At 54.7% G+C, this 26,698-nt stretch overlaps 1 protein-coding gene across 6 annotated transcripts in view; it reads right to left on the bottom strand.

Annotated features, from left to right (window-relative positions):
• The window catches only part of CUX1 (cut like homeobox 1), a 300,846-nt gene that overhangs the window by 68,076 nt on the left and 206,072 nt on the right, over nucleotides 1-26,698 (bottom strand). For 3 of the 6 annotated variants that reach the window (XM_044429825.1, XM_044429826.1, XM_044429828.1), the window contains exons 16-20: nucleotides 23,399-23,464; nucleotides 19,307-19,408; nucleotides 16,773-17,599; nucleotides 14,115-14,280; nucleotides 12,349-12,405 (exon numbers count right to left, since the gene is read on the bottom strand). The exons of 1 other annotated variant lie outside the window; for it this stretch is intronic. In XM_044429825.1, the coding sequence (XP_044285760.1) occupies nucleotides 12,349-12,405; nucleotides 14,115-14,280; nucleotides 16,773-17,599; nucleotides 19,307-19,408; nucleotides 23,399-23,464 (1,218 nt within the window). The remainder of the gene's footprint in view (nucleotides 1-12,348; nucleotides 12,406-14,114; nucleotides 14,281-16,772; nucleotides 17,600-19,306; nucleotides 19,409-23,398; nucleotides 23,465-26,698) is intronic. 2 more of the 6 variants (XM_044429827.1, XM_044429830.1) reach the window with 1 other exon arrangement.

Below are 26,698 nucleotides of genomic sequence, written 5' to 3'. Positions count from 1 at the left end.
TCTACTGAGACGGGTTCAATGTGCCAGCCTTCAAAGGGAGATGGAAATGAACGGCCGCGCAGATTCCATGCTCCAAGGGCATCGCGGACTCTGCTCACCTCACATCTTCCGGGGGAAATCTAAGTGGTTTTCAGACTCTCTCCCTTCAGGAGCCTCTTGTGGTGCGGTGGGCTTCCCGAGGAACTCCTGCGTGGCTGTTGTGGAGCTGCGGAGGGTTCTAGGAGCCACGCCTGGAGTTGGATGGCACGGGTCATGGGTTAAGCCCTCCAACATGCCGTGGAACTGGAGAAGGCACTCTGGAAGACCAGCGGCACTCTCTGTGTGGCAGGTGGGGCGGGAGGGAAGGGGGCACACTGAGTGCTGCTCAGAACCGTTTCCCTGCTACTCTTGACCTTCTCGTGGAAGAACCGGAGGAGCTGCCCAGAACACCCGTCAAAAGGTACCCGGCGCCTGCAGTGGTGACACTTTGAGGCCGCCAAGGTGAGACCCACACCTGGGAGAGAAGCCCGCCCTGTCTTGGGCTGCTTTTCGAGGGACCTCTCCACGAGGGGGCAGCCCTGCTCCCTCCAGCCTGGCATCCAAATTCCCCAAGTGCCTGAACTAGCAAGAGGCCCACAAATGCCCAGGTGAGGCCAGCGCAGCTCCAAGCTTCCTCTGTTTGTGCCCAGCATTGTCTGTACAAAGCCACAAACCACGGAAGGTCTGCCAAGCCAGAGGTGGGCTGGCAGCTCGGCGAGGACTGCTTCCTCTCCGCTTCAAAGCCACCTGTGCCGGCCCCTCACTGCATCTTGAGCTCCGTGTGTCAGCCTGTCCTAAATGGGCACCCTCTGGATCTGATGGGCCTCAACCCACCCTGCCCACCACCTTCTGGAGGGAGCCAGGCCGGGGGCAGGGTGTCTTGGATGCATTAAGATGGCGATGGAACAGGCAGGGAGCTGGAGAGCCCCAGCTCAAATCCCCCACGGGATGCCCGGGGGACAACCTTGCACCAGTTGCTCTCAGTCTTGCCTGCTGCCCAGGGCTCCTGCAAGAGCACCCTGGGAGGGGTCACGTGTGCAGGCTGCCCCAGGACCCTTGGAAGGACAAGGAGGCATTAAAACAAGGCACCCCCACACCCATCACCTGCCTTGACTAAGCCGGCAGAAACAACATGCCTGACATGAGAGCCAAAGAGGCTTCCTGCGAGGTTTTAAGGAAGGGGCCCTGGAGGTGGCTGAGTCCAAGGGCCTTTGATGGACGGTCAAAGGCTCCCCGCAAGGGAGAGCTCACCCGCTGTGCCTCGCAGTAATGCTGTGACCATGAAGATGTCAACCCTCATGTTCAACCAAATCTTCCTGTCTCTCACGGAAAGCCCAGGAGAGCTGAACCTGCCCCCTGGGGCAGCACAGGCTCCACTGTTGCCCTCTGGGTGCATGCCATCGCCTCTTCTCCAGCCCCAGTTCTTATCTTTACTGGGTTCAGCCTACCCAGCGCCTTCACCTTTCCTCAAGGGACCTCTTTCCATACCCCAGTCCAGATGGGGACAAGGGGGATCTCTGAATTAAGGTAGGAAAAATGAACTTCATAAATGGGATAGAGAAGAAAACTTTATAAATGGGACAGAGATTTTTTTTAAAAATAAAGAGGAGGAGAAAAAGTGAGAGAGAAGAAGAGAAGTGTGAACTAGAGCAGGTTCTGATGGCGATGCAACCGAAAATGCAGTTGAAAGTGAACTGAGGGGCTGGGCAGGAGCCCTGTCTTTTATCCGGACTCCCGATAGATTAGGCTGGGCCATCCACCCACCCTGTGATGCTGACAAGGACAAAGAGGACAAGGGGAGAGAGAATCCACGGTGGAGTCCGCTTCTGATCGTGCAGCTGCACTTCTCCAATGGCCAGTGTTGGCTTGTTCGTTTTGCTACCGACTTCCGCAATGCTCCGTTTGTGCTCCGCGGAGCGTCTAGCTGGCCAGCCACTGTCCTTGGCCTCTCTGGAAGGACGGGGACCAGAGTGGCTTGGCCGCCCTCCTCTGACTGGCGGACGCTTGCTGAGAACTCCAGCAGAGACTTTCCGTCACCCTGCAACCGGGGATGCTGCAGACAGATTTTGGGTGCTTCTGCGTGCCGCTGATCTGCTCCTGCCCCACCCCCCCATTTCTGGCCCCGCCCCCTTCTGCTAGGGCAATTTGCTCTTGCTGCTGCCTTTTTGCTGAACGCTTCGGATAAACTCAATCCACAACAGCAGCAGGAAATCTTAGGAGTGTGGAATCCAGCAGACCGGCCTGGCTCTTCCCCCTGTGAACGTGTGCATTTCTGCTTCTGACATCAAACACCATTTCTGCAAACCACCCAGTGTCATAATAAAAGCTATTAAGGTACCACTACTTATTTTTAACACATCCTTACATTCTCACCATCCTGCTTTCCCTAATTTGTTATTGGGAAAAAAAACTGTTGAGAGAGGGTACTTGAATGTAGGACAGTCAGTAAAAAGTAATTTATCATCTTCCCGCTTCGGTGGACGCGCTATCAGCCAACTCATTTTCTGCATTCATCATGCAATCAGCCTATTATTTGCATATTAATCAGGCAGTGGACCATGAAAGAGTTGCATCCCAGCCAAATGCTGCACTCTCTCAGGAGGAAGACTCAGTAATTATCATACATCAGTGTTATGATGTGGTAATTGATTATAACATCTTCCTGTTGCCCCCGGGGAGTCCCACTGCTAACCCAGCTCTGGGCCCAAAATTCTGCATAGATTTTCTCTCTCTCTGAGAATTAGAAGAGCTTGTTGCTCTGCCTGCTCTTCCCTCGCTCAATGATTTCACTTCTCTACTGTGGCGCCTCCCTGCCACACTTTGCAATTAGTGCGCTTTCAAGTTATGTTCCCCCCTCATTTTGAATAATCACAGGTTGAGGGGATGGCAGAAAATCAATTCTCTCAGAGCAGATTAGAAAAACACAGAGCGAAATTCCCCCAGGGAAGTTCTCCTGCACAAACCCTGCCGAAATGATCAGGGGCCCACACAAATCTCTCTGCACAGGAGAACTTCCCAGTGGATTCCTTCCATGGGGATGATTTATTAAGTGCCTCGAAAGTTTTCTAGGTGCTGTGCAAAGAGGAAAACAGGAGCAAAAAGAACAGCCCCTCCGGGCCACCTTGCCATCCATTTATAGACGTGGTGCAGAAAGGAAAGGGGCAACCCCAAAGAAAGCAAGGGGTGCCTTGATGCACGGATCCCTGTTTCCCACACTGGGCTGCGAGAGGACCAGGAAGAGCCCTGCATGCAACTGGTCTTCACAGCATCCTGCCCGAGCATGAAGGAGCCACTCAGCCCCAGTGAGAATGGTTACTCCTCCATGAATTTGCCCAATGTCTGTCTGTCTGAAGTTTTTATAGTAAAGTCTCTGGATGGCTTACAAAGAACCAAAAACCAAAAAAATCCAAAGCAACCATATACAACCAACAACACACTGTATCCAATAAGCAATTGTAAAATCAAGGATAAAACCCATTAACTGCTAAAATATTGGGAGTATGTCCGCGACTGGCCCAAAGTCACCCAGTTGGCTCCATGGCCGAGCAGGGACTAGGTCCTGGATCGCCGGAGTCCCCGGTCCAACACTCTTGCTACCACACTTCCCCGACGCAGGAGCTTCCGAGGCTGAACCTTTCCTGATGGGGCGGGGGCTCCACGTCCAGATCGTGCGCTGCCTCGGTTTCCCCCGACATGGTGCCCTCTGGGTGGAGCAGCGGACTAGCACGCTGCCCAGTATTCCACAAGTGTCTGCTCTGCAGCAAACATTTGGGCCCCCCAGCCATGGACAGGGAGCACCACCCCTTGGGGTGCAGACCCCACTGCCCATGGGGGAGGTTTCCACATGGCCCTCCCTCCTCACACCTGCAGTCTTGTGCTTTTGCTCGCGTAACACTTTCCCTTCCATGCCCCCCCATCAATTCCAATACAACACACTGAAGAGAGTAATTGCAAAGTTTTTGTACCAAAGGCAGTTTTTGCTGCTTTATTTAGGTACCAACTGACAAGCTAATTCTGGTCCCTTCTGCAAAAGGGCAAACGAAACATCTGCCAGTTGAAATTGGCACTATTTTTAGGTTTTAAGTTCCAAGTGGGAAGTTGGGGGTGGAGGAGGGAAGGGGGATGGAATAAAAAAAGGGAACAAAAGGAAAAGTTAAACTGATCTTTTCTGTGCACTGGGAACAGATATGGCCAGACTGGGAGGAAGGATGCCATCTACCCCCTGTTCCCAGTGTAACCTCTCTACAAAGAAGATGCAATCAAAGCCTGGTAAAGAGAAATTAGGAATGATGGAACGAAGACTTTTGCCAAGAGGTATTTAACCCGCTTTTCAGCTGCAAAGCTTCAGACTCTGTGATTGAAAATCCCCCCCTCCTGCCCCACATGCAAAAAGCACGGATGTCAGGCTAAGCTCTTTCTCTCTGACATGCTAGTTTTCCACGCAGAGAGAACGGTTTGTACACAGGATCATGTAATCATGGCATGCAAACAGACACAGGTTGTCCAGCGAGACCTTTCCCGTGAGAGCTGGCTCGTATGGTTAGAGGAACCTAACGGCGAACTGGGGTTTGACCATTCTGCTCTGTGTTGGGGGCTGCCTGGTTGAATCTGGCCCAGAAACAGACCTCCTGCACAGTTAGGAAGACCGGTTATGCCGAGCCTTCTCCCTCGATGTGGAGGTCTTTTCCCGCGTGCAAGGAGCTGGTCCTCATGAGGAACTTCCATGAGGTTTACAGGCTGATCCTGCTGAATATGTTCTGCAGAATGAGGTGGAGACTGGTCTCTGGGCCCCGTCAGACTGCAAGGGCTGGTGGGAGATGCCTCTCTACCACTCAAAATAAACTTATTTAATCTCTATTACCTGTTGGAGGTTTTCACTCTTGTATTATTTCTTGTCTTTTTGCTGTATTCTACTGGGCTGGCTCTGTATTGCGTTTTTAAAAATCATGTCATTTCTAAATGTGATTGGGCTTGTTCTTAGTTCTTTGTTTTACGCTATTATTCTGTTTTAAAATAACGGTGTGATATTTGGAGAAACTGTTTTACCGGTGTTTTAGAAAAGGCAAATAATAATTAACACAGAGAAAATTTTAGCACAGCTGTTTGCTACACGCAAGGCTTGTAACATGAGGGAGCACTCCAAAATATCCCCCATCTCTCAGATTTTCTGGTGTATTCATGTTTCGGCCTGTAATCCGATACATGCTGACCTTGGAACAGTGATGGGAAAGAATATTATTTGGTTAGCAGTTCAGTAACGCCAAATTTGCACTTCCTGAACCGATATATGAATTGGAACACAGTTTTCATTCCGCGTTTGCACTTTTCGTGCTGTAATTCTCCAAACAAAGAATACTTGCAAAAATGAGTTTTTAGGGGAGCGTGTACATGCCCACGTCTATACCTGAAAACACAGTCCTACATACAACAAAACTGCCTGTTAAAACGTGTATATGGGGCAAATTTACATGCAAAACCTAACAAATTAAGAAAAATGCACACAAAAATGCGTACAGATTTTTGCGTGAGCTTGAAAGTTCCAAGCTGGTGTGGAATGGTGGCAGAACGACGTTAAAATAGGGAAAAATTGAAACAGAAAGATACCCAAGCTGCATGGAAACAGAATTGGGTTTTGCAAAGGCATGAATGGTATAATGAAAATGGAATATGGTAATTAATGATAAACTGATGACAGAAATAAAAATTAAAAAAGGGTTAATGAAAGCAAATAAATATAATCAAATTTGGGAAGATTTTGTAAAAGCAGTACTGATAGAAGGCAAAGGCGGTAAACCCAATCAAGATTAAATGAATTTCTGGAGGGGATATGGATATAATTGAAGTATAGTATATATTATTAATTGTTATAGTATGTGAATTAAGTGGTGGTAGTATTGGTCTCCGGGATGGTGGGGGCACTTTATCATTTACTTTTTTAATTATTGTGGTTTTGTCATGTTATATTATTATTGTTGTGATGTGTTGTATTTATGCTTTTTTTCTGTGTTTTAAAAAAAATTAAAAATGCGGGGGGGGGGGGGGAGAGAAAGATACCCAAGCTGCAAATGTGCCCGTCGCTTTCTGGAAAACTACAGGCATGCTTAGGATTGTGCTGCAGTGAAATCCCACCGGGCGCACGTTACTTAATTTCTGCCTACTTGGGCAATCCTGCGTTTTCAGGGGAGGCTTCTGTCCGAATTCGACTTCCTTTCAGTGCAATGTGGCAAGCCCCTCTAGACGGCCGATCCTGGGGATTGTTAGCCGTCCACATGGCTCCCCCAGCCAAATGACCATTTCATTTCCCCAGCTGTCTGCCTGGAGGCGCTGCTTTGATAACGGCGCTCGGGGCTTGGCGCTGCTCAGCCTCCGAACGGGTATTTCTTCCGGGACGGATCCCTGTGATTGCTTTGTGGCAGTGGAAATCAAAGAAGATGCAGGAGAAGGGAGCTATTTCCTGACCCAGGATCACCCCTGTGCCCTGGAGCAGGGAGGTTTACATGGGGATTCTCCACTCTACTTGCTGCACCCAGTTGAGGGGGCTTGATATGACTCAGTCGGCTCCTAGAGCCCGAAACGCATCAATGGCGCACCTAAGCAGAGATACCTCAAAGGTGAATGGACACGGGGCTTATTCTGGCTGCACGCCCAGCTTCACACAACCTCCCCCAGGCAAGGGGAAGGCAGCCGTCCCCACGGCCGGTCTGGGGCCCTCCGGGTTTGCAAGATCTGGGTGCCACGCTCCGGATTGTTCACGGTTGGGTCAGGCGACCCGATTAAAGGAAACTGAACTGATTGACGGCATGAGTGGGATCAGATAAGTCTGGTCACCGACTATCAGTCCGAGTGGATGAACCTGGCTTCAGCTTAACTGTGGAGTGCGGGTGTTACTGAGGCGAGGCGAGCCAAGCGACTGACAGCTTTATAGATTCCCAGGGGTGGGCTATAAATTCAGATCCCATTTTTGAAAGAGCGCTTGAAAGACCCAACAGATGTTCCGAGTTATTTCTTAAAGTATTTCTAGGCTGCTTCTCAGCCCTCTCGAAGCGGCGTGTGCAACAGTAAAGAGAAGCTTCGGCACGTAAGTCAAAGCAGATTTGCAGTCGCGAGCGCTTCAAGGCAGGCTCCGAAGCCTCGCAGTGGAGTGCCCTGCTGGCGAAGCCACCTCCCCTGTAGCTGCGGCTTCGCTCCCATATTGCGCATCACTAGCGCATGGCCTCGGCCTCACACACGCACCCTTCTCACCTACTGCCCTCCTTCCCACACTAAGGCCTGCTGGCTGGAGCACCCCAAAGCTGGTGTGACCCCCCGGCCGGGCCCCCTGCTGCCCGGAGAGGAAGGCCAGCACCCTTCCTCGCTCCTGGGAGCAGCTGGCCCTGGTGTCCCGTCCGCCAGACCGTGACCCTGCCGCTGATCACCGCCTCATTGTGCCTCCAAAATAGCTTCCATGTCCTGCTTCGTCGTACATCTCTGTGCACTCCAGAAATCCCAGCCTTCGGTGCTGAAAGGCTTGGCTACAAGGGGAAAGCTGCAGGTGGAGAGCGTGAATCCATTTGTAACCATTCAGGCCCAGAACGGCCGGGGATCAGCGGGACCTCGGGGGCCACTCTGATCAGTTACAAAGCTCTGCCCTCTTTGGGCTCCCGACCATCTCCGGAGCTGGCCCACAGCAGGGCCTTTGCAGCTGTGGCCCCCGACCCGGGCGCTCTCCCCAGAGAGGGTCGCCTGGGGCTGGAGGTGATGCCTCCTTAGCAGCCAGCAAAGACCTGTTTTTATTTCCCTGAGATGTTTGGGTTTGTAGTGATACAATTTTGTCTCTGGCACTTGGATTTTCTGCTGCCTTTGTTTTACAGGATGTTCTTGCACTTTGCTATTTTAATTAGATGGATTTTTTTTTCTTTGGAAGGGGGTGATATAAAATATTACCTCCTCTAAGTCAGACAGGATTTATGCTGATTATCCGGAAGCTATTAAGTAGTGTAAAACAGCAACCGGAAGGTCTGATCTGAGCATGAAAAACAGAGGTGCCCAGATTTTGCAGCACAGCTCTGAGACCCCATCCCTGCCGAGCACAAATTTATAGCCAGCCCACTCCCAGTGATAAGGGGCACGCCATAAAGGCATCAAATCTGTAGAAACAGATTTTGCAGGATTTTATTGTACGCTGCTCTGAGAGCTCTGTGCTAATGGACAGCATATAAAAGTCAGGAAGGGGAGGGGAGGGGAGGGGGGGAGGGAGGGAGTGGGGGGAAGAAAGAAAGGCAATCTTCCCACAGTGGGTTCCACTTCCAGGCATATCACCCCTTTAGTGGGGGTTCCACCAAAAGACTTTTCAAATACTGGAAAGGTTAATCACACCGAGGAGCCCAGGATCCCTTCTCTTAGAGCAGTATGCCATGGAACCCAAGACTGGGGGAGGTGGTGGTCTCTCCCACCCTGGAGGCATTTAAGAGGCAGCTAGACAGCCCTTGGAGAGGGAGACTTTGACCGGGAGCCCTGCATGGGGCCGCAGGTTGGACCCTCTGGCCCCTCCCTTCAGTGATTCATGATATTCTAAAGTAGTCGCTCAGTTCTGACATTTACACACCCCTCTCTCGGCTAAGCACGTGCCGCTGCTTGTAGGAACCCTCTTCCACTATTGGCAAGATTGCACTCTTGACATGCCTAAGGTTTTAGATTCTTCCTTCGTCCTCCAAATAGCATTGTGAGGTAGGACTTCGCAGTTCGTGTTCTGCAGGAGCAAGATGGGAAGCTGAGGCACAGACTCGCCCAAGGCAGCATGGGAAGGGGAAGGCAGACCCTCCTGGGCATGCGGTTGACACAGTAACTGTTGGACAAGCCGCGGGTGGCCAGAGAAACAATACGGACCTTTCTTCACTAGGCCTGTGCAGGGCAGGGAGCAACTGAAGGAGGGCAGCCAGTAACCTCTCTGGCTGTCTCACAGCCCATTTGTGCCCCCCCTGTCTTCTCCGTGACCCCCCCCCATCCTCCACATTTCCAAGTGGCCTTGGAGGAGCTTGACCACGTGCTGTGAGAGACTCCCACCACCGCTACAAAATGGCTTACATGCACATCGGAATGCAGAAGGCTCCTGGGCTGGATTTTACTTTTGAGAAGCCTTTAATTACACCCCCAGCCCGCAAAAATCACGCACTCCTAAGCTGCATGAAAGCTTGGAATGATGAAGGATTCTCAGGCAGGAGACGAATGCAAGAGACCTCTGCCAGGTGCTCAGGACTGGCCAGGGCTGCGCTGGGGGTTTCGAACACTGGGCTTATCCGAAACATACTTTTTAAAAAAGGCCTAATTCACCCAAGGGGAGCAGAGTGTTTAGGTGGAACAATAACATGCAGGAAAGGTCCAGGACGCAAGGAAGCCTGGGAGGGCCGGGTCTGGGATAGGGGGCCACCCAGGAACGTGAAGAAGGTGGCCTCACTTCCCGTAATCACAGGAAAGTGGTAACAGAAGAATGTCGATTTCCATTCTTGATCCAGCTATGGACATAGTACAAGTTTTACAGCATTTCACTAGTGGAAAATGCACATGCATCTGCGATGGTTAAGGTTGCTTCATACGTGACTTTTTTCCTAACTAAAGCAGAGATTAATTTTATGGCTGTCGCCTGATGTTGGGACATCCCTGCCTGCTTATGAAATTTGTGGCCCATGTGGAGAGAATGAACCAAGAAAGCACATTTGATCCTTACACAATCCCGAGGAGATGTCGCCTCGGGGCTAATGAGTGCCAAAGCACGGCTAATACTGGGCATGTCGTACGACTGAGTATTTCCACACACCATTAATTCCAAGACGCTTCCTAGCCTCAAACCGGTGGGACAGAAAAGTGCCCACCCACCGCTGGACTGAGCTGCAGGATGTGGGAAAGAGAATCTCTAAATCCAGGAGATCGTGGCGTGTTGCAGCATGCGCACTTTTAAACCCCCGCCTGGCTTGGGGCCCAAATGGGACGGTTCTCCCCCAATGATTAAGGAGGCAATCCCACGCCTGTCTAGACGGAAAAATGGCCTACAACTCCCAGGATTCCTCACTGACGGGGGAACGCTGTCAGGGGTCGGACTACTTTTTTGGGGGTGGCGGCTAAACTTACATAGGACTGCATCCTTAAAATGTTTCTACACTGTGACCCCTCCCTCAAAGCTCAAGATCTTTCTCAGAGGCCCTCCCGACCATTTGAGGTGACCGCCCCGCTTGTGGAATGTGGATCCCAGGCAGGCCTTTCAGGCCACTGCTCACGATGGTGCCCCACGGCCTCCAGCGTCATTCAGAGGCAAACTGCCTTCAATGCCGGCCGCTGGGGGCCACGTCCGGAGGCCTGCTGCTTCCCCGGCCGCCTGGGGGCTTGCCAGAGGCATCGGGGCGGCCCCTGTGGCAGAGATTCCAGACTGCTCGCCCGGCTGTGCTTTGCGTCTTCTTGAAGTGGCTGGCCAAGGTTTTCATTCTTAGGTTTAAGCTCTGATAGGTTCGTCCCCTGCCTTCTCTGCAGTGTCGCCTTTTACTGCTGCAAATCATTTTCTTATTACTGCTTCTTGGGTTGGGCTTTTCTGGGGGGGAGGGGCTGGATTCAGAACACTTTGCAGCACTGTTGGTTTAAGCCAGTTGTTACACAGGAAGGCAAAAAACTGGATAAAGTCTAGAGCAGTTTGGACAACTGGGACACTGTTTCAAGCAAGACTTCTGGGAGAGCCCAGTGACCTGATGGTGGGAGGAAGACGCCACAGCGCAGCACAGATGCAAAGGCCGCAGCCTCGGCCCACCTGCCTATCTTGAGGGACCACTATGAAGATTAAAAACAGAGGGGCAAGAGCCCGTGAGGCTGTCTGGGGGCCTGCCGAGGGTACCAGGTTGGCTGGACTAGCTAGGCCGCTGCTCCTATGCTCCTAAAGGTGGCTGGAAAAGACCGTTTTTTAAAGCTCGGCTGGCACATGCACCATTTTGAGCTGTTTGGAGAACAGTGGGAAAAGAAAGCGAGGGATTATCCCCTTTCCCTTAGCTCTCCATGCTCTGGCAGCTCCTCAAATGACCCTTTTAAGGTGGGCCAGGGTGAGGGTCTCCATATTTTAAGGTGGGGACTTGAGACTCGAGGATCCAAGGCTGTCCAGTGAATTTACTGCACAGGCACGGCTTGAACCAGGGACTCGCAGGACGTCAGGTTCACCCTCTTGGTTGTTCCAAGGGCTGCCCACAACCCCTCGGACTGGATGGACCGTGACCCACGAGCAAGCCCCCCCTGGGCTAGCATCGCTGGCCCTTGTGGGGTGCCCTCGCAAGACATTCTCTCTGCACATTCTCGCCTAGAATCACGGAACAGCAGAGCTGGAAGGGGCCATGGAGGCCACCGGGGACAGGCCCCTGCCGGTGCACCACCCCACTCAGGTGGCTGCCCCGTTTCGTCCTGAATGTCTCTAGTGTGGGAGAGCCCCCCACCTCTGCAGGCAGCTGGTTTCTATCGTGGTACACTTTCAAAATGCATTTCCTTTGCTCTTTACCGCTAATGACATGTTTTAAGGCTGCATTTAAAATTAGCCTGCTCTGCGCTGCCTTGATACTCCTGCCCGCTTTGGATGCATCAGTGCTGCTGGAGCACCCTCCCTCTCGCCTTCCAGAGATGTGGCCGGCTGCTCTGCATGCGTGCTGCCACGCATGTCCTGGCCGTGGGGCGACGCACGCACGCACGCACGCATGCACGCCATCGTCGGCAGTCCTGCAGGTAACGCGGATTACGCCTCCCTTGGAACCTGAACTGTGCTAGAAGACAAAACCTGCAGGCCCCGAAAGCCTCCCCTGCCCCAGGACACGCCCATTTCAGATGTTCTTCAACTGCCCGGCTCGGTGAAGCCTGGAGGCGGCGGCGGTGCCAAAGCCCTGCCTTTCCCTCCCCAGGGAACTGCCCTTCCCCCATCTCTCTCTTGCCCGTTGCCTCCAGGTGCCCCCAGTGAAACAGCTCTGCTCCAGAGGGCCTGGGAGGACTTGCAACTACCGCAGGCAGTGCTTGTGCTTTACTGCGCCTGGCTGCCCGGTTCTGCTCATTTTGCAAATACTTCAGCTGTGTTTTGGTAGGCGCCTTGCGTTTCAATTGTATCGTGTTCTTAAAATTGCACTGCAGTTACTGAGCCAGAAAGCAGTACTGGTTTTAATAGAGACAGTCCCCGTGCCCCCACCCCCACCATGGAGCGACTGAGCAAAGGCGAAGAAGAAGATGCTACGGACCACGATAACGATCCCGGGAAGGGCAAGGCACCGCCCTCCCGCCCAGCCCAGAAGCAGAAACACGACAGAACAGAGCGAAGGAGTGCGTAAGAAAGCAGCCGGTTACCTGAGCTTCCGCATCCCTGCTGAAGGGAGTCTTGCAGTGACGACACAGAAGGAAGGACTGGGGGAAGAAAAGGAGGATGGTGAGGAGGACATGCAGGAGGGAGGCAGCCAGCCCTCTGCCAGCGAAGCGAGGCCAGCGCATGAAAGCAGCCCGGCGAAGGCGGCCCCTCTCCCTTCCGCAGCACCCGGGCGGGGACCCCGCGCCCTGCCACAAATGCTGACTGCCGGCTGGGTGGCTGGGGGAGCGGGGATTCATCGGCCAGGGGTGGGCTGAGAGCAGCATCTGGAGGACAGATGGTCACACTGGTCAGCATGGAGCGCGCCCGGATTTCTCGTGGGTTAACTACCAGGGTCCTGCACACTGAGGTTCTTGTGCGCTGCATGGCCACCTCTCCTGCAAGGCAAGCTGAGGGTGGGTTGCGGGGGCAGCGGCAGGGCCTCTCCACCCTGCATTTTCCATTTGGAGGGGCACCTGCCGCACCAGCCGGCTGTGCCTGCAATGAGGCAGCCGTGGCTGCCCCCACCTCTCCTCCGCGGTGCCGGCCACGCTGGCCGTTTCTCCGCAGAGCCCGCCTCACCAGGAGAGTGGTGCCGGCACTGAATGAGGCCGGTGGCTGCTGGACTCCTGGAGCGTGTGCTCTGGAGCCACTGCCAGCTGGATCCAAGCGCTTCAGAAGGAGACCCGATCGGAAATGGATCTGTCCCCGACTTTGGCGGTTCCTGGAGGGGTCCTGCTCTAGTCATTCTCCTAAGCATCCTAAGGTGGACGGGGCTGGGTCCGGCAGGGAGGGCTTCTAAGAGTCACCATGATGAGTCCTGGGTGCTGCCCAAAGCCAAGGGTACCAGGAATCATGGATCCCAATGCTCCACGTCCAGTTTCAAGTGCTCCCAGCAGCACCGCAGGCCTTGCAAGAGGGGCTACCAAGAGGCCCATCCACCTCCCTCCATTCCGGGCCCTATCATGCTCCCGGTGATGCCACCAGGCATGCGACAGGGGCACCCGCGACTCTGTGGACTTGGATTGTAGCCAAGCTAAATTCAGTCTGGATGCCTGGCAAACGCCCACCAACGCACCGGGTTGACACCGGCTCCTACCGAGCTCCAGCCCTCCTCTCAATGGGAAAGCAATCCCCCCAGGCCAAGGAAAGGGTCAGTTTGGTCCCTGCCAAATCGAACTCGGGCCTTGAGGAAGGGCTCACTGTGCAGGGCTTGCTCCTCTCTGCGGTCCGGAGGCCGCCAGGCTGAGCGGAACGGGGAGGGAAGGAAGCAGGTGCAGCGTGCGCTTGCTGCCAAGCGGAGGGAGCCCGAGAAGCACAGCAAGGGCTGCAGAAGGCCACCTCTCGCAGGCAAAGCGACACTCGCGGGGCGTCGTGCGGAGCGTGCGCTTCCGAAAGGTGGCTGGCGTGCACCGTGGCCTGGGGCGCCTCAGAGTCTCCCTAGGGAGGCCCACTTTCCACGGGGCCGGGGGGGAATGGTCCTTCCGGAGGTGGGGCAACCGCTCACCCACTGGGGGGCAGATCGGGTTCAAGCGAGGGGCCGCGCAGCCCGCCTGACACCGGATGCGGGGCTTGGGGAGAGCGTGCTCCTGCGGCCGCAGCCCCCACGCCTGCACACGGCCCGCGCCCCCCGCAATGGCCCCTCGCGCCCCACGGGCGGGCTCCTCTGCCCACGAAGCCAGTTTTAAGGCACGTCGCAAAGCGAGGGCCCCCGAGGGATTCCAGCCTGCGCATGCCGCTCCTCGCCCCCGACAGACCCCGGCCCCCTTACCTTGGCCTTGGGGCTGCCCCTGCGAGGGCAGGACACCCTGCCCCAGCTCGCCGTTCAGCCAGAGCTGCATGCGGATGAAAGGCTCCCGGCCCTTCTGCGTCAGCTTGCCCCAGGGCTTCGGCCGGGACAGCATGTCACTGACACTCCCCTGGGACAGACCGAGCACCTGGAGGGGAGAAGAAGCGAGATTAGCAGTGGGCTCGGGAGGAGCAGGGCAGACCCAGGGCTGGGGCGCACGCCCGCCTCCCCCGGGGGTCATTTCCGAAGAGGGGAGTCAAAGGGATGATGGGAGAAGGATCGGAAGGAGCCACGCATCTCCTCCTCCCCCTTTTCCAGGAGCAGCCTCTTGATACAGGCAGGAGGAACATGGAGTAGGAAGCCTTCAGGTGTGCATCAGCTGCTTGACCTGAGCCTAAAACCGCGCGGTCCAGCGACCTGAGCCAGGTACCAAGCAGTGGCTCGGGCGGATGGACGCGGCGAGAACCGAGGGTGCCGCACGGGACTTTGTGAAGCCAGCCCGTATGCCACCCCCTGCCCCACTGCAAACATGCCCCTGCCTCCCACGCCGTCTTTCTGAGCAGCCGAACATAGTGGGGAAAGCTTTCTAGCTGTCCTGGGATAAGTGGAGGGCAGGTTCTCTGCTGATCTACTGCAAATCATCCAGAGAGCTTCAAGCAGGTCCCGAGTAGCCTTCTTGGTGCTTGGGCATTTGCAGCGCATGGCAGGGAAGGAAAGAAGCTTCCCATTTTCCTCCCTCTCCCTGCTGGGAGGCGCCAAAGCACGCTGCAAACCGCCAGTCCAAGCCAGGCAGAACTCCGCACAGCGTGCTGCGGGTCCCCATTTCGTCATTATTTCCCTATCGCACCATTTTCTCCTGGCAAGGAACTCAAGAGCGCTTCCATTATTCTCCTCCTCTTCCATCTTATCCTTGCAACAGCAACCCTGTGAGGTAGGCTGAGCTGAGAGTCTGTGGCAGGTCCAGGTCACTCAAGGCTGAATGGGGACTAGACCCTGGCTTGCCTGAGCCCCACTCCCACACCCTTAACCCCTGCACCACACTGCCTCTTCATCTTCACTTATCTCAATTCGAAAAGCAACAGTTCCTGAGTCTTCAAGAGCAAACAATCAAAGGCTTGCCACAACTTCCCCAGAAAGGTTTGCCTGGTGCTGTCACTTTATTCTTTTTGGCGCCAGGCTAAAACCTTTTTATTTTCCCAATATTTTAAAGTTTGAGTGTTATTTTATGGGTTCTATTGCTAGAAATCAATTAGGATGCTGCATTTTATTCTGTTTTATTCTGCTTTACTGTTAAACCATCCTGAGACCTTGGCAGTAGAGGGTATAAAAATGTTTTAAATACACAAACAAACAAACAAACAAACTCCCAGCCTATCTAAGCCATGTGCCTCACCCTGCCTGGAAGGTGCTGCTCTGGCACATGGAAAAGCACGACCTCTGGAAAACGTCCCGAGAACTTGAAGAGGCAGGGAATGCACAGGGCTGTGACACAGATAGTTTGCAGCGGAGACTGGAAACTGGGTTAAGATTCTGTCCCCTCCTTATGCCCCCCTTCCCTGAAGTTAACGGATATCGGCCCATGTGGCAGGGAAGTCACGGAGAATCTCCACGCCTTGTGCTGTGGAAGTGGTGGGAGCAGAAAGCAGTCAGTCCTGAAGGCCCACCCGATTCCGCTCGGCCAGCACAAGCCAGGGAATTCTAATGCCCGCATGCCTTCACACGAGCAGGGAGTCCTGCATCGCTTGGTCAATGCAGTCCTGGGGGTCAGCAGCTGCTGGGTTAAAAAGGCGTCCCGGGCAGCAGAATGGGCGGAGAGTGCCTGGGAGTGTATGGCTGGAGCGAGGCGAGGCGAGGCGAGGCGAGGCGAGGCGAGGCTTGCAGGGGAACGGGGGAGAGAGGAGGACAACCTGGGGGACAGGCTGGCAGCTGGGCGCTTGCTGCACGCCGCTCTGAGACTCGCGCAATGCTGCTGCGGGAAGAGGGCTTAGCAGTCCGCCAGGCTCTCCTCCCTCGTCTCACACGCCCGCCGTGCTGCGGCTCTTGCTCCCACAAGCCTCGAGACCTGGGTCGTAGGTCCTTCCTCGGGAGCCCTCCCTGAAGGAGATCAGGAGGGTGGCTACCCGGAGAAGGGCCTTCTCTGCGGTGGCACCCCGCTTATGGAATGGGCTCCCTAGAGAGGAGCACGTTTTCGGTGCCAGGCCAAAACCTTTTTATTTTCCCATTATTTTGAGACCTCATTTCTATGTTAATTGGGTTTTTATCATAGAGATTATGCTGTGCTTTCCTGTCAACTATCCTGACACTTTTATGCATAGGACGGGATACCAAAGTTTTAAATAAATGAGTGAGCGAGCCCCCTGGGTAGGAGGGCTGCAGGCCAAGGCGGACGGAGGGCCTGTCAAAATTCCCTCCACCGTGCAGCCCTTCGAGGCGAGGGAGTCCCTTTTCAACAGCCCCTGTCCCCCTTCCCCTCATCTTCCCCTGCCCCCCGTTATCCCCCACTCCCCTGCAACCCTCGGAAAGAGTGGGAATTTGGAAGTGGAGGTGGGAATCCTGCCAAGCGGGGATCCGCCCACGCAGGCCCATCCGGCCTCCGGGAGCGGCGAGTGCCGGCGACCGCCACACCGCGGGAGCCCGTACCTTTTCCCCGAATATCCTTTGGCAGATGCCGTTCTTGGCCAGCTTCTCCTTGACCTGGCGCGTCAGCTCTATCGTGTCCACCTCCTGGTACATGTAGACCTCGTACTGCTCCGGGGTCAAGGGAGGGACCGACGGCTTCGATGGCTTCGCGAGAGGGACGATGGGGGAGGAAGGGAGGGGGCTGTCCCGCGGCGTCTCGCTGCGGCTGGCCCCCGTCACGCTCAGTTCTGAACTCTGGGAGTAGGGCGACTCCGCGCTGGGCCACTCCTTCCAGTAGTCCGACGAGGCGGGCCCCTGGACCTGCTGGCCACGCTCCGAGCGGGGCTGGCCGCTGGCCTTCTCCTTCCCTCCGGCAGCCTCCTCCGCTCTGGGGTCTTCCGGAAGGGCGGCGCTCCTCCTCTCCGGCTGCACAGTGTTCCACCAGTGGTCCTTCCACACCCCGCTGCGCCCCAGTTCGTTTTTAACGTGCCGCAGCACCCCCTGCGCGGCATCGGCCATCCCGTGGAGCTCCAGGACGGGGGCCTCCGGGGAATCTTTTTTTAGAGCAGGGAGAGTCTGCAGGGACGCCGCGCCGGCCTCGGCCGACGAGTGCTTCTTGAGGGACAGGGCCAGGGGCGAGTAGCTGGCGACGGAGGGCATGGTGGGGGTCGGGAGCAGCTTGGGGGTCAGGAGGGAGAGTTCGGCCTGGGACAGGGGGGCGGCTTTTAAGGCGGGTTCCAGGGCGGCCTGCTGCGCCTCCATTTCGCGCCGGGCCTGCTGCAGGATGGAGCGGATGGCGTCGTCGGAGCTGCCGCTGCTCGAGGTGGAAGGCGGCTGAGCCGGCTCAGCTGGGGAGAGAAGCAAAGAGCCTCCGATGAGGCGGGGGGGGGGCAGACCCGACCATGCCCCCCCCGCCGCGTTTGCCCCCCCCCCCCCCGTTAAACTGTAGAGCGGCTGGGCTGGTGAAGAAAAGGTCAGTAGTTTGAAGCTGAGTGATGGGTGGACTTTCACCGCCTAGCTCCCGCCTCCTGCCAATCGAGCCGTTTGAAAGCGCGCAATGCAAGCAGGCAAGCAGGTACCACTTCTGCGGGAAGGAAGCAGCCCCCGTGCTGGCCCCGCGGCCAAGGGGATGTCTTTGGGCAGCGCTGGCTCACGTCCACGCAAACAGAGATGAGCAGCACTTCCTACAGATGCTTTGGCCAGCGGAGTAAATCCACAGGGACCCCTCCCTCCTGGGAGGGACCCAGCGCAGCTTATGCAGCTCCACATTATCCTCACACCAACAGCCCTGTAAGGTAGGCTCGGCTGAGTCTCTGGAACTGGCCCCAAATCCTCCAGTCAGCTCTACGGCTGAGCAGGCACTTGAACCGGGATGCCCCAGGCCCCCAAGTCCAGCGCTCTAACCACTAGGCCATTATGCAGTTCTCCAAACATCAGGCTTCGAAACCCTTGCTCCTGCTATCCCAAGCCATGAAAAAAGCTCTTCGTGCTTCGAAGAGCATTAGAAGAGCATGGGCTTGCATGGGCTTGGAGTTACATCCTCACTGCTTTATTGGAAAATGACAGAAATAAGGGTGAGATCACATCACTGGACTGGATTCCTGAGGTTTGCCAGTGTGCGTATGTACTTTCTGACATTTTCATATCTCCAGGTAAACTGTGGATTGCTGCTAAATGTCGATATTCATTATTCATTGTTTCCTTTTTTTAATGATGGACCCACATAAATACAGTGAGCACTACAACAGGGAAGTCACATACAGAACATCTAAAGTGTATCATTCATTAGTATGGAATACAGGTACTTTGCCACTCAAGTATCTACAACTATACATCTCACCCATTTAATGGCTCTGACTTAATAGAGAAACCCAAAGCGACACATTTCTTGACGACCAAAGTGGGTGTCCTCGTCGGGGAGCCCCGCTCCTTCATCTGGGGCTGCTCTCTCTCTGCCTCTACCTGCACTGGCCCCCTCTACCTCAGTCCACTTCCTGATTCCCCTGGGCCCCTCCACTCACTCGCCAGAGCCACCCTGCTTTCTGTGCGATGCCACAGCCTCACACACGCGACCTCTCTGTGGCCACATGGAGGAAAAGGCAACACAGGGCCCTGCAGAAGGCGAGTCTTGGGAAGTCAAAAATGCTCTTCCATGTTACCTGCGGGTTGACCGATCTGCCGACCCGTTGATCAAGGCAAGTGCCTGCAGGTGCTTCCCCAAAGAATCGAGAGAAGGGGAGTCCAGGGAGGGTGTGAAAGCTTTGGGACCCCTGGCCCGCCTTTACAGCAGTTGCCTGCAACCTGGGGGATGCTGGGAGTTGTGATTCAACATCACCTGGAAGAAGGGTGGCGTGTGGAATGGCAGCCCGGGGCAGAGGCCTGCTTACAACCAGATTAAACAGCTCTTTCGGCTTGCCCACAAAGAGCACGGCCCGTGGTGAATGGTGCTTCAGCCACTCAAATGGGGGGCTACCGAAACTGCGATGGGGGGCCACACGCTCAGGAGGAGGGCCTTTGGGAGGGGACCGTGAAGCGGGGCCAGCGAGCCATCCCACCTGTTTTCTGCACCTGCAGCTCCCTTTTCGCTTGCTCGAGGATAGATTTGATAGCTTCATCCGAGCCCGCCTCTGTAGCTCGGATCCTTGTGGTGATGTTACCTGAAGAAAGGCAGAGAGCATCAGTGGTGAGGCTGCTTTCTCAAAAACCGCCTTTCCGTTCAGAAGCACCTGTCAGCGAACCATGTCGAGAGTGCGCACAAGTAATGCTCCCGGAAGAGGACAACACAGATCGAATCAGCAGCCCCGTTTTGGGAGCCTCGGAGGGACTCGCAAACAGGCTTCTGCACGCTTGACCCAGCCTTCTGCTCTGTCCCTCGCGCCCTCTCCCCCTTGCAGTTTTCAGGGTTCAGTATTTTAACATTCTGCTTTTTAAGCTTCTCTGCTTGCCTTCCCTCTCATGTCTCCTCAGCCTTCCAGTTACTTCTTGGCCGTGATTTTAAAATTGTTTGATGCACTGGTTTAAGGCCCTGGTCACAAAATGGGACAGACATCTCACACTCACACACACACAGTTGTAAGATCAGGCCAAGCACTGCCTGCAACTGGCCAGTGGGTTTCCAGGGTCTCAGGCAGAGAAAGGAGCTTTTCTCTCACCAGCCACTCATAATCCTTCCTACGGAGCCTGCTGGGAATTAACTTGAGGTTTGCTGCACATAAAGCAGATGCGGAACCTCCTCAGCTCAAGCCCCTCAGACTCACTTTGAATCTGAGATATGGTGGCAAATTTTGCTAGCACTAGAATTTTATAACAAGGATTTTTAAGCAATTGTTTTGGGCAGCTTACTCCAAAAAAAGAAAAAGAAAAAAAAAGGACATGGTCCATCTCCACCCACCTGCACTGAGAAGAATTCTGGAATAACACAAATTGCAAACCTTTCTTTTCCCTTTTTTAAAAAAAATCTGCAGGTTTTCAAAATTAAAATGTTCTGAATATAGCACGCGATTGCAGACTCAAATAGATGCTGGGACGCTTGAATTACTTTGGTCTGACTTCAAATTTGCAAGCTGACACAAGTACCATTATTTCTTTTTTCTCAAGCAAGATAGCAGTAAATTCTCACTTTGAAAAACAAGCAAATAATCAGAAGTCCTGACATTCCTGAAGATTCTGATGGCTATTTTGGACAATTGTCCCCAACAAGAAGCTACTCGGGACATTGGTCAGGAGATACAGGGGCACATGTGCCTGAGTGGTCAGATGGACAATTGCCTATGATCTTCAACCCTTCATTCTTGTCTAGTTTAAATACTGAATATTAAATACAGAACCTGCTGAATCAAAATCTGCTGAATATGAATCTGATTCTGCTGAATCAAAATCTGCTGAATCTGATTCTGCTGAATCAGAACTGGGAAACAGCTCCACATTTCCAGATACTCCCCAAATGCCTGTTTTTAAGAATAAATATTTAAGGCACTGGCTTTAGGCTAACCGGCCTCCCTCCCAAGAGTTTTAGGTAGGCAGGTAAGGGGGTGACATTACTGTGATTGTGTGCATGTATCAATTTCCTTAGCGATCAGAGGGCTTTGCTCATGTCATCTCATCAGTCTGTACTAGGATGAGTGGGGGCCTCAGTGATCAGGGCGCAGTCCTCTTTGAAGGACTGTCCTATGCAGCTCAGGTTTAAAGTTACGAGCTGTCAAAAGAAGTGTGGGGGACCTGAGCTAACACCAGGATGGCAGAGAGAGCAAGCTACCTGGCCACCCTCTTCTCCAGGGACAGGAATTATTTCTACGTATGCCAACATACATCTAAGTTAGTCCTCACTCTTAGTGGCCACCTAACCCTTACAAACACTACCCTCCAAGGAAGCTCAGAGTATTTCCATTTCCCTATTATGGATTACTATTTATATCCCTGCTTTTTTCTCAACAACACACCAAAAATGGCTTACAAAACTCAAGCCATTCAAACCAGTATAACCAATTAAATAGCCAGAAAAACCATGGTACATAATATAAAGAGCAGCTTTGTGTCGGTATCACTATATTGTTAAAAGCAGAGCCTAACAGCAGCAGATAATCATCTCAAAAACTCGCTGAAATTCAAAATATTAAGGCTTCGATTAATCTACAAACAGGAAGGGGCCTGTTAAATCACCCCAGGGAGCCTGTTCCAAAGTGATGGTGCCACCAGCAAAAGAGCCTCACCCATTGTCCTTGCTCCTCTCGCCTCCCACAAAGAGGGGGCAGAGGCGAAGGACAAGGCGCTCAAAGACCTGCCTGATGGTAGGACTGAGGGACCTGGTCACTTCTGCCAAAAAAGCGAGCTCCGCTTGGGGCGGGAGAAGGGGCGAGCACCCTGGAAGCAGCCCAGGAGTGTGGAAAACATTCCCCAAATCGTTGCATTGCTAAATGCAGCAGCTGCTATTCTCTTCCAGCTTGGTCTCCCGAAACGAGCTTTCACAGTGCAACCTTAAGCAGGTTTGCTCAGAAGTGAACCCGACTGAACTCATGATGGAAGAGTGCTTTTGAGGGCACCCTGAGGTTGATTTCTTTGAAAACAACCCAGCAAATAAACAGATGCCTCCATGTGGCCATTTTAAGCATCTGGTACTGCTTTAGAAGCCACCCCAAGTAGGTGAAAAAGCTGCAAACAGAGTTGGATCCAAATTTAAGTCATACTTAGAATATACCCATTGAAATGGATGGGACCTGCAGCCAGGACAAGCTCAAGTCCCACTGAATCCAATGGGTCGACTCTGACTAGGGCTGGACCCCACCCAGAGCACGGCTGTCTACATTTAGGAAGAGAACCAAAGCAGCAGCCCCCTGGCAGGAGCTCACAGCTGAGAAGAGATCTGGACCCAGGAGGCCCTAGTCCGAGACTGTCCTCGCAGAGCCTCAGGTGCTGGCCGGGGCGCCTGGAGAGCGGGTCCGGCTTCAACGAGGCCTCTGCCCGGGGAGGCCAGCTCTGCGGCGGAGCGGCAAAGGGCGCGCCAAGCAGGTTGCCCTGTGCTGCGCCAGGCCCTGCTCCCGACGCTTTCATCAGCATCCCTGTGTGCTACCCTGGGCAGCAAGGGGGCCGAGGCGTGGCTTCTGCGGGATCTTCCCCCAGGGGCACAAGGCTCCCCCTCCGGGGGCCAAGTGCCTCTCTGGGGTGCCACACGCGTGCTCCGCACCTGCCTTTTGGAGCACAGTTCAAAACAGGCGTGTTGTGCGCTCAAGAGCGAAGGAGGAGGAAGCACGGCTTGCACTGCATGCATTTCCCAAAAAAGCCAGACGCCCCAAAGTGATGGTCTCAGGGACAGAACGGCCCGAGTGACAAAAGGGGCCGGAGAGGCCCAAGCCAAAATCTGCTCAGCCATGAAGCTCTTTGCAGCCTCCGGTGGACAAAAGACCCACGGGCGCAGGCCTGGGACACGATACGGACGTGATCGGCATTCGCGCTAACGAAGTCTGGCTCCGTCTGGGTGACGCCGGAGTTGGGTTTTGCCTTTTACTGAAGGAGTCAGGTTAGTAAGACAGATGAAGGGAAAGAGACTCACAAGTGCTCTTTGTGCCAACCCATGGTTTGTTTTATACTTACTGGTCCAGTTCAGATGCAACAATGGCTCCCTGCAAACCATGGTTCACAAGCTGGGGGTGCTTCTTCCCAGGCCACCTGGACTCGCAGGTGGGAGGTGTTCCCCCCTTCCTGGCCCAACATCAAGCACGACTTTTTGTGTGCACCGACACGAACTGTGCTGATGAGAACCAGGGTTGGCCGCCAAAGGAGGGTTTGCACATCCACATCAATCCTGGCTTAAGTCCGGATTATCGGGATAACCGTGGTTCGCAGCAACCGTAGCTTGGTCCACATGCCACAGAAAGTCATGCTCTCACTGGGGGAAGGAGGTGGCGGAATAGCTCGGGGGGATGGGGGGCAGCATTCCCGAGGGCGACTTCCGAGCGGCAAACCATGGTTTGTGGGGAGCCAGTGTTAGGTCTGCACTGGGCACCACTGTCTGTTTTTCTTTCAGATTCCAGGCCAGAATCAAACTGCACCCCTTTGTGGTTTTTCGCAACAGCAAGAAAGACGACACACAGCTAAGCACACGTCACTTCCCAGAGATTGACCGCAAAGAGAAACAGCTGCCTGTGACGTACCTTCCGACCCATTTCTTCGTTTCGGTACTTCCTGAAATAGCCTGTTCAGGTTCTGGCCTGGATTCTCTGTTGAAAAACAAGTTGGGTAAGAACAAAACAATCAGGGGGTTCTGACAATCTGCGGCCATGAGATGGAACGAGAACAGCCTGCTGCTCACTAGCCGGGGGAAAGGGGGAGAGGGGATGGGGGTCGGGGCAGCCCTCAGGCCGTGTGGGGCTGGCCAGAGCAGACGGCTACTTTGGAAAGGAGGCAAGGCAGGCTGGTTGGTTAATGAAGAGCACAGCTATGCCCAGGATGGAGATTAGAAAGATGAATGCACTTCTAACGGGTGCAAAAAGATGGAGACGGGTCAGCGATCCTCCTCAAAGCTCTTGGCCCCAAAGGGGGGACACGATCCACGAGGCCCTGCGCGCCCTGGCGACCGAGGGAAGTAAGTCCTGCTACACAGCTGCCTCAAGCACTGCCTGGCGGCCTGCCCCTGCCCCCTGCCGCTCGCCACAGGAGAGCCCTTCCTTCACAACGTGGTTCTGCAGCGCACGGCTGGGAGGAGTGGCGGCCGGTGCTCTGAAGGGGGTGCCCAGACCCGCACGGGGAGGCTGGGAAGGGGCCAACTGACGCGACCCCGAGCACCCGACAACACGCAGGAGTGGACTGCAGGAATGGCTGGGCGCCCTAGCTTTGGTTTTGTGGTCACGATCTGGCATGCCCAGGGGGAGCTATTTGAAAGCGTGCTTCAGGAGCAGACGACTAGAGCCCTGTTTCGGCTGGGAATGGCTGGGATAACGGGAGGCTGAGCGGCGCAGAGAGGGGGCCTGTCTTCGGCCTCTAGGGAAGGTTGGCCCCCAGAATGGTGCATCTTTTCCTGTGTGCCACCAGGCCTGACTGCCCAGGACGCAGGGGAAGAAGCACGTGGTGCCCTCAGCTTTCTGCTTACGCAGTGAGATGCTGCTGTGTGAGCTGGCCTGTCTGGAGGCGCCAGTCAGGCCGGGATTTGCAGGTGCACTGACATCACCCACCCAGGGATGGAGGTGCTCTTAAAACGTGGCTGGGTGCCGTAAACGGAAAGCTAACCCAGTGCCTCTTCCCGGGAGGGGCAGCTTCACTGCAGATCTGCCCCCACGTGGGGCTGCCACCGTGTGCATGAGAAGCTCCTGCGGCGAAAGGCTTTCCCTCCAGGCCCCAGTCCAGTGGGGAAAGGTCATGCAGTGAGAGGGGAAACCCTCCCCTCCACTCTGGGGCCACTCTGCCACCACGGCCACCACTCCCCTTCCTCAGGGCATCCACTGCGCTGTGCTCCCCTTGCCTGAAGCCAGGACCCAGGTGGGCCCAGAGAAGCTCTTCCCACCCAAGGTGCAGCCTCTTCAGCTGCTCTGAAAACCCAGTGCTTGTTTCCACTGCTACTGGACCGTACAGAGCGGCACCCTCATCACACTCCCGCTGGTTGCCTTCTGCTTGTCTGGTTTTTTAAATGAAGTATTATCCTAATATTTCTCACTCGGAAGCCTTCCTCCTGCCTGAAGTGCAGAGTTCGCCTTCTGACGTTATGCTGCTAAAATAGCGCTGAGTTGCACCATGAGCTCATGTGCTCCATCCCACGTCCTGTGAGCAAGTGTGGGCCACAAAACTGGCGGTTGAGACCAGACTGAGCTCCCGGCTAAAAGAAATCGGCAAGGCCTCCCTGGCTTGAGGCTGCAATTACTGCCACTGGAACGGGGGACATCTTCGAGAATGAGGACAGCAGCTAGAACTGGGGCAGGGGGGAGCACATCGGCCACCTCGCATTCTCGCAAACCCGAACCCTGACCCCCCTCAGCCTTGATGCCCCCGTTGTTTCTCAGGCAAGCCACTAGGATGGTCCTCCTTGGCCACAGGAGACCTCGATGCTGCAGGAGGCCAAGTTTTGCCCCTGATGGCTGCCTCTTTCCTATCTCCCTGGCAACCTTTAGGGAACCCGATCAAATCTCTGGCTCACAGAGTACAGCTTGCTTGACTGGCAAATTGGGACCCACAGCAGGCTGCGCTACCTGGTGCAGTCCCCATGGGCTCTCACCCCAGGCGAAGGCTGCTCCAGTTCCCTGTTTTTATTTTTATTTATTTTTATTTAAAACTTTTGTATGCCACCCCCCATGCCAAGGCATCTCACATCTGTTTGTACTCTCAGTGTTCCTTGCATGATGCTTTCTCCCATCACTGGCTTTATTTCAGCTCTGTGATGTTTTATTTGTCTTGCTATGGCTCAGAGCTCATGGCTGCATTTGACCGGTTCTGTTGCTGTGTTTCACTGGAGGACCAACTAGGAAACCCTAGCTCTGGGGCGCCAGATGGGTATTGCGAGCAGAGAAGGAAAGAAACAGACTTCCCGCACATGGCTAAACGGGTGAAGAGGAGCAAGTCTAGGCTGAAGCCGCATCCTGCATCCAAGACAGTGAGGAAGCACCGGCTCTCGGGGTCCTCCTGCACCCTCCTAGCTGGAGCGTGCAGAATCTTGTGCATGCTTGAGATGGAGTCTGACCACTGACCCTTCTCTTCCCTCACTTGCCTGGCCCAGGTTTTGCGTTGAGCCAGACTGGATGGCCGTGGAACATGGGGGCCCTGCCCACAAACCCCTCACCCTCTCACAGCACCGTCGCGTCCCCCGTGCAGCGCACGAGGCCGTGCCGTGGCGAAGTGCATTCCGCCACCTCTGCTGCTGGTGGGGAAATGCGAAGCACCCGCTGCGTATGCCGGAGGTTATGACCAGGAGAGAGGAGAGGGAGAGACGCCGGGGGTGCTGGCTTTCCCTGTCTCTCTCAACAACAATATCTTTAGTTGCATCTGAAGATGATTTTCCCTGTAAAAATGGAGGGCTTTTGTGGTGGGGAGGGAACAGGTTAGAACTGAATCCGCCACCGTGGTATTGGCTGCGCTGTTCAGAAGGCTGCACCGGCCCTCCTGCTGATGCGACAGCCTCCTCCTCGCTGCAGGCCCTGAGGCTCTTTCCTTTGTGCTCTGGGATCTTAAAGTGCCCTGTGTAACTGGGATGCCTTTGCCTTCTGCTTCTCCCAGAAGCTGAGGACAAGCGCCGATTGTTGCTAAGCCTGGTGTGTGTGTGTGTGTGTGTGTGTGTGTGTGTGTGTGTGTGTGTAGAGGGATGGAGAACTGTGCGCCTCACCTGGGAGGGAGTACACCACGAAGCGGCTTGGGGTCCCGTCTCACTCGCCTTCATTTGAGGCATGTCAAATTAATGGGGAAAGGTGGCGTGGGGGAACTGTTATTTCGCTTTCTTAAAACGTTCCTTTTACAAGAGTCGTAACACGAGT

This window comes from Varanus komodoensis, unplaced genomic scaffold (genome assembly GCF_004798865.1).
Source record: "Varanus komodoensis strain SLA01 unplaced genomic scaffold, ASM479886v1 scaffold20_1, whole genome shotgun sequence".
Lineage (NCBI taxonomy): Eukaryota > Metazoa > Chordata > Lepidosauria > Squamata > Varanidae > Varanus > Varanus komodoensis.
This window is presented reverse-complemented; position numbering and strand designations above follow the sequence as displayed.